At 37.0% G+C, this 11,575-nt stretch overlaps 1 protein-coding gene across 1 annotated transcript; it reads right to left on the bottom strand.

The window, feature by feature from the left end:
- Window positions 1-8,904: 8,904 nt before the first annotated feature.
- On the bottom strand, window positions 8,905-11,151 carry LOC125777267 (succinate-semialdehyde dehydrogenase [NADP(+)] GabD-like). The gene is made up of 3 exons (XM_049451636.1): window positions 10,380-11,151; window positions 10,021-10,309; window positions 8,905-9,944 (listed from the first exon to the last, which is right to left on the bottom strand). Exons 1-3 carry the CDS (start codon window positions 10,686-10,688, stop codon window positions 8,998-9,000), a joined length of 1,545 nt encoding a protein of 514 aa, XP_049307593.1. The 5' UTR covers window positions 10,689-11,151; the 3' UTR covers window positions 8,905-8,997.
- Between the last annotated feature and the right edge of the window lie 424 nt (window positions 11,152-11,575).

Here is an 11,575-nt window from a genome sequence, read left to right on the forward strand (position 1 = left end):
CAGTATTCTTCTCAGGCAAGATTTTGCTCATGTACATAAGACAAAAACAACGTAGCCGGGGCTTACAAGTATTGCACATTTAAGCGTAAACATACGATTCCTTTCGAATGTTGACACGATACACATGAGCAGTACAAACGATACGTTTTTGATAACACAAATTAAATTTATTTAAAAACAAACAATTAATAGAGAAATACAAATATAAATGAATGTAATTTTTCGGCCCGTCTTCGATGGTTGTTGCTCTTCGACTTCTCTTCAACAACTCACACCGACTCGTTTCTTCTGTCACAATCAAATCAGAGGCGTATTTTGTGGCAAATACGCTCAGAGGCGCATTTTGTGGCGTGACAACTCGGCCCTTCCTGACCTAAATCGTCCTCGATTTCGTCGTCGGGTTCTAACTCAGGATAGTTTCTACGCCAAGGCTTCTTTTTGTCTGATGCGTAAACGGAACAAAATTTCTTGTTGGTTATTTGGTACCCTGGGATATCTTCCAACAAGTAGTGATCATTACCTAGAACTTTTCGAACAACGTATGGCCCTCGAAACTTAGGCTCAAGTTTTCTAGATTCACCAGTACCAAATCGTTTTCAACACATGTTTTGGGATTTTGGTAACGTTTATCGAATCTTTGTTTCCATTTTTCACGTTCATTGGAAATGTTTACTGCGGCTTGCTTACGTTTTTCTTCAGAGGACATTGTAGAATAGTCGTCGTCAATATCATCATGTACGGTTGCTAGTTTAGTGACTATATCTCGTAACGGAAAGTCGAAAACAAGTTCATTCGGACTGAAACCGGTCGAGAGTTCATGCTCCATTGGAGATCTTTCAATTTAAGATCCCAATCCTTCGGATTTTCAGTTGTTGTTCTGAGAAATGTTAAAATGTTTTGGTTCGCACGCTCTACTTGACCATTAGCGCGTGGAGTACGTTCGGCAACTTTCATGTGTTGAATATTAAGGTTACTGCAAAAGTCTTCAAAAGCTTTTGACGTAAAAGATGTACCTCTATCAGTTATTATTTGGGATGGTAGGCCAAAAGAGGATGATGTTTCATCCTTTTTAGAACGTGACTAGTTTTTGTATCATGTACGGCTTTAACTATTACAAATTTGCTGAAAACGTCAGAAATGCGTTTTTTTTTCGGGACACTCGTCTGTTTTATGTGTCGTACGTTGACATTTACTACACCTTAGATTTTTTGTGGTTCAGGGCAATTAATCACGTAATGACCGAATTTAGCACAATTGTAACATTTTATTTCACTGAACGAACGTTGAATACTGTTATTTACTGACAATGGAACACTTTTCGGATTTAGAGTTTGAGGTTTCACTGTTTATGACGCGTTTCTCGATTTGGGTGACCAATTAGTATCATTATACACGCTATAACTCATGATATCTTTTAGTAAGTCTTGGCACCGATTGTATTCATTTGATATTTTACGCTTCAAATCATTGCCGTTTACACCGTTCACAATATGTCGCTCGATGCTAGCTTCAGTTAAACCGCCTTTGTTGTCAAGTGCTAGCATTCTATAAAAATATTCGACCGGTGATTCTGTTTGAAATCGTTTCGTTCGCGATAGCTTGATATGCGTATCATCTTCATTTGACATACACGGAAAATCAGTTAAAAATTTAATTGCAAACTGTGACCAATTTACAAAAACACATTGTTGTGAATCAATCCACAATTTTGCATATCCTCGAAGTTTTTGTTGCACCGCACAAATCAAAATTTGTTCTTGCCAGTTATATGCGTTCTTTAATATTTCAACACCTTTTATAAATTGAACTGAGTTTAGTGACGTTTCGCTTGTTGGGTTATATTCTGGCAACAACTCGACAATGTCTCTCATGCTATAATGAGAGAAATTACTAATTGGAACGTTATTTCCAATTGGTAAACGTACATTGGATATAATTGGAATATGTTGTGGCATGAAATTCACTCGCGTAGCCGGCGTTGTTGTATACTGGACATTTGTCGCGCTTGTATTCATTGTTCGTTCGGGTGATGACATAAGTGTTGGTTGGAAATTCGACGCACACGGAGTATTTTGCACATTATTTTGTAGCTCATGCACACTCACGAGTCTCTCAATCGTTTTTTCGAGAGCTGACAAACGCTGTGTCATTGTTTCGTTATAAACACTATCACTTTCATTTTCTTTATTCACATGATCATCTAATCTTTGCGCCAGTTGCACTTTGGAGCCAGACGTAGGCAAACCTGCATTTCTGCACTTGCTTCTTAGTTCTTTTAACGTTGTCATTTCTTTGTTTTATTACTTGCTTCGTATTAGTCTAATTGGGATATTTCAGCGATTAATCGTTTGAAAACGAATAGCATTCAGCAAAGTTGCTGCCACAAAGGCGAATATGGAAAACGAAAATGTGCTAATGAAGAAATGAAAGAAGTAATGATGCGACACTACAAATTTAAATTTGAACCGTTGAGCCAAGCGACAAAGCGTATGTCACGGGAGTCTCAACAAATGTTAGGTAATATACGATGGCTACATGTTAGCCAAATAGAATCATTTTCACTTTTTCATTTAACACTTTTTAACGATCGTAGATCTCACAGCAACCACATTGCATATCACGATTTCGCAAATTCACAACGTGCACATGTATGTACTTATATATATGTACATATATCAAACGTTACTAGACGTGTACGTTTAAGCGTGTTGGTACAATTCCACTTCTGAATATTGATACTTGCACATTTAAGCTTAGTACGCAGCTCTCAAGAAACGTAAAAACTTCATATAAAAAAACGCTTAAGAAACGGTCCAGAAACGTTCCTGCGATAAAGTTACTTGTGCTAGTACGCAGCTCTTAAGAAAGCTAGTACTAATTTTTAATACTTTGTTTCAATAAAATGTGAATATGGCAAACCTGGTTTTGCGAAGAAACATCAAATCAACAATTGTTTTCTTGCAGGAAATTCGAAGTAATCGTCAAATTCATCCTAAATTAGTTGAAATCATTATTATAAAGTATGTTCCATTTTGAAATGTTGTATAAAACCAACCAATCGTCAACAACATTCCTTAAATCTCAATGAAAATATTTGTGTTACCATACACATACATACATACATACATACGCACAAAGTTTGTTTACTTTGTTTATTCTCTCTTGCTCTTCTAATGTGGATCATTCACGATGCGTAACCAGCTGTCAAAATTACTTCAGAAATAATGTATTTTTGTTCTTGAGCAATTACTTGAGAGCTGCGTATCAACCTTTAAGCGTAAACATACGATTCCTTTTGAATGTTGACACGATACACATGAGCAGTACAAACGATACGTTTATGATAACACAAATTAAATTTATTTAAAAACAAACAATTAATAAAGAAATACAAATATAAATGAATGTAATTTTTCGGCAGTTGACCCGTCTTCGATGGTTGTTGCTCTTCGACTTCTCTTCAACAACTCACACCGAGTCGTATCTTCTGTCACAATCAAATCAGAGGCGTATTTTGTGGCAAATACGCTCAGAGGCGAATTTTTGTGGCGTGACCCAAGTAATATTCATGAACTCATGTACTGTTTCAAACTAATACATTAAATTTTACCATCAGGATGGTATGAGAGAATTTTATGAGAGCCGATGTGAAAGTGGTACAATGGGCGTGGCAACGTCCACTTTTTGTTGAAATCCCATATCTCGGGACCGATCGAAAGGTTTTCGCCGAAATTAGGCGCTCCGGGGACACCGTTTTTATACGATAGAGGAGATTCAAGCCGCGGCGAAGACGGAACTGAAGGCCATCCCGGAAAGTGAATACAACCAGTGTTTCGAAGATTGGAAAATCCGTTGGCATAAGTGCATTGCATCGGGAGGGAATTACTTTGAAGGGGATGAAATTGATTTGGAAGAATAAATAAAGAATTTTCAAAATAAATACAATGTCACCTTATTTTTTGGGCACAGTACACGATGATTTTCATTTTTCTCACAAACCTTATACCGAATATGTCGGTCAGTGAATGAGTTAGAATATGTATATACACTTGTGCTCACATAATTAAGCCACTATATAGCAAAACTACGTTTCTGAAAATAAATTCACCGAATTAGTTCCGTTATATGTTGGAAAGTTGCGAAGATCATATTCAGAGAAATAAGTATTGTGGATGGCGAAAAAATTAAAATAAACTCGCAGCTGATCTAGTCGTGTTAGCTATAAATTATAATGTTTCAGGCTGTACTGTAGCAAGAATCAGACTGACTTTGCCATCAGATCAGCAACTCAAGTCTGCCCCAACATGTGGGTGTACCCGTAAAAAATATTAAAAAAAAGTGAAACGTTTATTGGTTCCATTTAATTTAAAAACGTTTTTTGAAAGTTTTCTAAACAATGGGTAAAAACAAGAGTATAGTTCCATGTGAAAGAAGAGTCATATGGGAATATTACCAAAAGTTCAAAAATATTGCGAAAGTAGTGGAATATTTAAGCTTTTCTAGAGAAAAGGTTAAGAATGTTTACCAATATTTAAAAAAAAAGTCTTTTCAAAATTTGCCCATAAAAACCCAGAAAAACAACTCCTAACGACGACAAGAAGATAGTACGGTGGATCCTTTTTTGACCTCGAGCGAAATTAGAGCCCAAATTGAGCAAAATCATGGTGTACCGGTATCAGCAAAGACAGTCCGATGGAGATTACAGGAAAATTCCTTAAATGGGCGAGTTGTACGAAGCCAACCGATCGTTACGAAAAGGAATATGAAACGAAGGCTAGCGTTTACGGGAGAGCACCTGCAAAAGGACTCAAAATTCTGAGTTCTAGTAGTATGGAGTGATGTATCTAAATTTAAAGTCTTTGGGAATGACTGTAGATCCTATTTCAGGTGACCACCACTACAAGAACTGAACCCACAGTATACTAAAAAAACTGTCAAACATGGTTGATAATAATCAGTCATGGTATGAGGGTGTTTTACTTCATGTCGAGTGGGACCACTTCTAAAAGTTGAAGGCAAAATGACTAGCAGTCTGTACAGAGACATTTTCGCCGAAAACCTAAATGGAAATTACGCCGATAATTTACCACTAGCTGGATATTTCAACAGGATAACGACCCAAAGCACTGCTCCAGGGTCGTTAAGAACTGGTTTGCGATGAACCGTATCAAGTGCCTTGAGTGGCCTGCCCAAAGTCCGGATTTAAACCCTGTAGACAATTTATGGGGAATTATTAAAAGGGCAGTTGCGGCGAGAAAATCGTCTAATAAGGCTACATTGTGGCAAATATTAAAAGAAGAATGGAGCAAAATTACTCCGGTCCAATGTAACACACTGATCCGTACAATGAGCCAACGCTGCAGGGAAGTAATTTTGCAAAAGGAATTCCCAACAAAATATTAGTTTAAATAAGGCAAGTGTTTTTGAACAAAAGATCGAATTCTTTCATCTGACAGCTTCTTTTTGCAGGTGCCTTAACTATATGAACACGAAAGATACATACCAATGACGAAGAAAACATATTTTTGCTTTTACATTAAAATTTACCTTTAAAAACCTATGAGTACAATAAAGCTTATACTATGTTCAGACCGACACTTAATCACACGATTTCGGCTGTTGAATGAATTATCCCACTAATCTTAAAAATTTATTAAGATTTCGCCATACAAAAATGACAGTTCCAAATCACTTCATTGAAATGATTTGAAACTGATCCACGCTAAATCTGTCCGTGCGACTCTGATTTTGCGCAATCTACTTGTCAGCACTGGAAAAATACTAGTCAGCACTGGAAAACTGTTACATTATCACAGCTGATTTAGACACTACAAAGGGAAAGAAATGTAAACAAACAAATTTTTTTTAAAGCAATGAATCTAATTTCACCTGAAAATCGACCAAGCAAATGAAAAAATGCATCCATCATTTCTATTATATGGAAAATATTAAAAAAAGATGGCTTTTATTTCAAAATACTATATGACAATCTTTTCTTTTGATAAATATTAAGCGATGTGAATTCATGAATGACAATAACAGCTGTTTTTTGATCTTTCTAACGGCAGTGAGAACACTGTTGGATTATGAAATGCTTAAATGTAATCTAATCTTTGAAATTTTCGGTCTGAACATAGTATTAAGTAATTTCTTTTAACATTCCAGTAGTCGCGCGTACTACAATAGTAGACCACTTGTGTATATACTTGAATACTTTCGCTTATTCATGTACCGTTACACCGACAATCTCATTAATCCTCTATTAGTAAACAACAAACACATTCAGTGTGTTTTCGGCGACTGATGCTAGCGAGTGTTGGAGATTTTTGAAGCCAAAAGAAAAGTTCTACTATTGTAGTACGCGCGACCACTGGCGTGACATTTTTTTTGCGAGCTGCGGTATATGTTTATTTGTTGTAAGTATATTTATTACCCTTTATTGAAGTTGTTATGATATATACAGATAATTAGAAGGTTAGCAATAACTAGAGCGGGGATTTATTTCAGAAAAATGGTTTCACGCAGTGAAAAAGAAAGAATTTGTAGATGGCTGGAAGAAGAAGACACTGATGATGAAGATTTAGTGGAGAGTGATTATGAAGATGATTTGTTAGTCGAAGACTGCTTGGAAGAATCTCCACATAGTACGGACACAGAACAGGAAGCAGGTAACAGCGAGTCTGGCTTGGAAAATGTTGAACAAGTCACTCAGCAATCCGATATAGAATCCTATGATGATATACCACTAAGTTCCCTCGGAAATCTATATTTCACATCTAAAAATGGTACTAAGTGGAGGAAAAATCCTTACCCAGTCTCAAGAACTCGAGCTTGTAACATTCTTAGAGAACATGCAGGGCCTAAAGACGCAGCAAAAAATGCAAGACTGAGCTAGAATGTTTTGAACTGTATTTTGACCACTCCGTCATGGAAATCATAGTAAACTCGACTAACATATACATTGAACAAGTAAAATCTAAATTTTCCAGAGACAGAGATGCTAAACTAACAGATATTTTGGAAATTAGAGCATTTCTTGGTATGCTGTTTGTGATAGGTTGTCAGAAATCTGGAAGACTGAATTTAAAAGAGTTTTGGAACATGAAGCGAGGTACAGGTACCGAACTAATTTATCTTTGCATGTCACAAAACAGATTTAGATTCCTGCTAAGAGCAATCAGATTCGACGATATAAAAGACCGAAGAATACGTCAAGAGCATGACAAGCTGGCTCCTATGAGAAAAATTTTTGAGAAACTTGTTGCAAACTTTCAAAAAAAGTTTATACCTGGTGAATACCTGACTTTAAATGAACAGCTTATATCTTTTCGTGGACGTTGCAGTTTCAGGCAATATATCCCAAACAAACCTGCCAAGTATGGTATACAAATCTTTTTGTTAGCTGACGCTAAAGTACCGTACTCTTACCATTTGGAAATATATGCAGGTGCCCAGCCGCCAGGTCCATATGAACAGTCTAATAGGGTTGTGAATATAGTGGATCGAATGCTTACTCCCGTAAAACATTCGGGACGCACTGTTACCATGGATAATTAGTTTACGAATATAGATCAATGCAAAGAGCTTGTGAGTAAAAAGATCACTGTTGTTGGCACTGTAAAAAAAATAAACCGCAAATTCCACAAAGTTTTAAAAATACCAAAGATAGAAAAGAAAACGATTCAGTATTTGGCTTTCAAAAAGAAGGTACTTTAGTGTCATATGTTCCAAAAAAATAAGGTAGTGCTAATTTATTCTTCAATGCACTATGACGGCAATATCGACTCGCACACAGGAGATAAACGAAAGCCAGAAATGATTACATTTTATAATAATATCAAATATTGTGGACAAGATGTGCGGTTCTTACGATGTCTCCAGAAATTCTAGACGCTGGCCTCTTTCTGTGTTCTTCGATTTGATGAGTATAAGTGCCATAAACGGTTATGTTATACATAAAATAAACCATGGCTGCAGTAACAAGCCACGAAAAGATTATTTACATGAAATTGGTTTCGAGCTCGTGGCTCCTTGCATAAAGCGGAGAATGTATACTGGAAGTTTTACAAAATCTACAAAAATGAAAGCTAAAATTCTTTTGGGCCTAAACGATCCACCGGAAATGAATCCCGGTCCAGCAAAACCCCCAAATACCGGTCGAGTCGGAAAATGTTTCTTTTGTGGCAGAGCACGACACAAGTCGACAAGAAAGCAATGCTACACAGGTAAAAAATGGATTTGTCCTGATCATCAGTTTCTTCTTTGTCCAGACTGCACTGAAAATGAAGAATCGGAGTTAGATATAAGCGAATAAAAAATTAGTCATTTAGGATTGGAAGTCAAAATTTTACGTTATTTTTTAGTTATTTGCAAGGAGTCTGATTTTAAGTTCCTAATATGTTTAAAATGAATATTTTTTGGTTGATTTGGTTTTATAATAAACTGTTACTTATTATTATTAAAACATATTTTTTTTATTTACGAATATTTCGTTTCAAACCCTTATGCCTAAAATGTTCTACACATGTAGAACGCGCGACTACTAACGGCACAAATAGGGGCGCGACCACTGGAGTGTTAATTTTGTGAAACTTTTTTTTTTCGATTTATCAATAAAATTCAACTTTTATGAATATGTACACCATAACGTTTATGTGGCTTAATTGTGTGTATTGTATTGTGTATTGTGGCTTAATTGTGTGTATTGTACATATAAAATTTCTTAGACTCCGATCCTCGGGTTAACGTTTGCACCTTAAATATTTTCCTGGCTTTGATTCTGCAAGTGGCAAGAGTACACAATGTTCGGTTCCACCAGAACTTAGCCATCCTTACTTGATTTTTATTATTTAAGCTATTATTTTCAACGCCCCTTTTTATTAGGTTTCGAACTTTCAATTTGAATGTCAACATTTTATTTTTATTTGTTTATTACATATTATTTATGTTTTAGTTTCTCTCTTCGCTTTCAGCATGCATATTTACCCACCTCTCCACTCAATCGTACTTCAATCCACCCAAACAGATATACTTTATCTCAGTAAATTCATCGATGCCATAATGTCCTCCCTCACGTCCGATACCGGATTCTTTGATGCCGCCAAATGGCGCCTCCGCCTGCGACGCCAGTCCTACATTAACGCCCACAATGCCAACCTCAAGACGTCTCGCCACTCTAAATACTTCTTGCAAGTTTTGACTATAGAAGTACCCCGCTAACCCACGCCGTGAACTGTTTGCCCTGGTTACAACTTCGTCTTCTGTATCGAACTTTGCCATTGTAATAACTGGGCCGAAGATCTCTTCACGATAAATACGTGCTGTACGATCCACGTCGGTAATGATAGTAGGTGCGTAAAAGAGTTCACCGATTTCTTGCAACCGTTTACCACCGCATATAACCTTCGCATGTCTGGAAAATGCGTCTTTCATGAATGCCTCAATTCGCTTTAACTGTGCTGTATTAATGAGTGGACCGATTTCCACACTTTTATCGTGTCCCGAACCAATTTTCAAAGCTTCAACTTGTGCTTGCAACTGTTTCAGAAAGTCCTCATACACAGCAGAGTGAATGTAAAAACGGTTTGCTGAGACACAAGTTTGTCCGGCATTACGAAATTTCGATAACATTGCACCCTTCACAGCTTCGACTATATCAGCTGATTCAAAGACAATGAATGGTGCATTACCGCCAAGCTCTAGCGAGACACGTTTTAGCAAGCCAGCTGATTCACGAAACAAAAGTTTGCCAACTTCGGTGGAGCCAGTAAAAGAGATACCACATACCAGCGGGCTTTGACAAAAGAGCTCACCGATGGCAGGTGCTCCGCTCGTGGTGATCACGTTGAAGACACCAGCTGGTATACAGGCCATTTGGGAGAGCTTAGCGAGTGCCAAACATATAAGTGGTGTATTTTCGTCAGGTTTGACGACGACTGTGCAGCCTGTAGCATGTTCGAAGTTATTAAAAATTACATTAATTTTTTCAAAATTCACGGCGGCGCTGCGGCTTATACTTACCGGCCGCCAGAGCCGCTGCTGCTTTGCGTAAGACTAAGGCCATTGGAAAGTTCCATGGTGTTATGAGTGCTGCGACGCCAAGCGGCTCGCGCACCACAATCAGCTCCTGATTGCTCACCGAACTAGCAATGAGTTGGCCATCAATGCGTCTTGCTTCCTCGGCAAACCATTCGACAAACGACTGACCATAAGCTACCTCGGATAGTGACTCGGTCAATGGTTTTCCACATTCCGCCGTGATAATATTAGCCAATTCAGTGCAGTGCTGTGAAATCAAGATCTGCCAATTCTGTGGAGAAATCAATTAGAAGTTTCAAGAGATATTATACACATAATATATAATTGTTCTGCCGACAAACCTTCAGCAACTGCGAGCGCTCACGTGCTGTAATCAACTTCCATTCGGACGCGTAAAAAGCTCTTGTGGCGACATCTATCGCTTTTTGCGCTTCGACTGCAGTCATGTCGGGCACACAGCCGATCACTTGCATATTTGCCGGATTTCGAACTTCGAATGTGGCACCGCTTGTCGCATCTAACCATTCGCCACCAATGTAAGCTTGCTTAAGCCAGAGAGAAGTTGACGACGTGCGAGATTTGTAGTGTGGAAAGCAGCGGATCAATTTACTATTACACATCCGGTACAATGTTGAAAAGAGAATATACATTTTTTGTTTTTAATAATATTAGTTTGATTTCTTGTCTTTTATTTCGATATTTTGTTTTGTAATGTAAAGGGTTGCTAACTACATAACGCATTTGTCAAGACGATTTATTTCGAAAACTGGAAATTTTGTTTTATACAACTCTCGAGATAAACTGCCAAACCAGACTAAGATAAGATCCAGAGCGCCACTACAAAAATAGCTTTATATCTTACCCTATAAAAATGTGATTTTTCCCAACTTCCTAATATTGTACAATATTTATTCGAACGTCTAACGATTTTCTTTTAAAAGACGGTTTTGGGCTTTTTATTCATGAAAAAACATAGGTTCTCATTCAGTCAGAATTATGTTCTAGGAACTTTGGGCCCGAAATATCAGTTGAGCACATAAAATCGCTGAGCTCTTGAATTTTCAAAAACAGCAGATACTGATAGTTCAACTTATTTGAGGAAATTATATATGCATGTTCAATACTAAACCTCATCCCATAAAACATGTAATTCCAACAAATTAATGCCTGGCCATCACTAAGCTCAAGTTGGGTACATCCACTAACCGCATTCCTCTTTCGGAAACATTTACAAAAATTTTCATGAAAAATTACAAACAACCGCCAAGATCGTTAATAAATGTCTTCAGGTTTAAAAACTGAAGAATTGTAATGTGCAGTAAATAAAATCAATGACCCATAACCCGTAAAATATTATCCATCGATAAAAAAATCGAACCCAATACAATTGATTTAACAACTATCGACCAAAATCATAAATACCAACATTATTTCGTGGAAAGGATACATATAAAAAACTAAATCCAACATTTAATAGCACCAAAACATAATTTTTTTTTTCAATTATTATTCACAAATTTATTGAATTTATGAATGC

The sequence above is a fragment of the Bactrocera dorsalis genome, chromosome 3 (assembly GCF_023373825.1).
Source record: "Bactrocera dorsalis isolate Fly_Bdor chromosome 3, ASM2337382v1, whole genome shotgun sequence".
NCBI classification, from domain to species: Eukaryota; Metazoa; Arthropoda; class Insecta; order Diptera; family Tephritidae; genus Bactrocera; species Bactrocera dorsalis.

What these genes read in the sequence shown, in the direction of transcription:
- LOC125777267 (XM_049451636.1), bottom strand. Translation starts at nt 10,688, where the DNA reads ATGTATATTCTCTTTTCAACATTGTACCGGATGTGTAATAGTAAATTG. An exon ending in AGCGCTCGCAGTTGCTGAAG is followed by an intron (nt 10,310 to 10,379) that starts GTTTGTCGGCAG and finishes ATTTCTCCACAG; the next exon opens with AATTGGCAGATCTTGATTTC. An exon ending in AGCAGCGGCTCTGGCGGCCG is followed by an intron (nt 9,945 to 10,020) that starts GTAAGTATAAGC and finishes AACATGCTACAG; the next exon opens with GCTGCACAGTCGTCGTCAAA.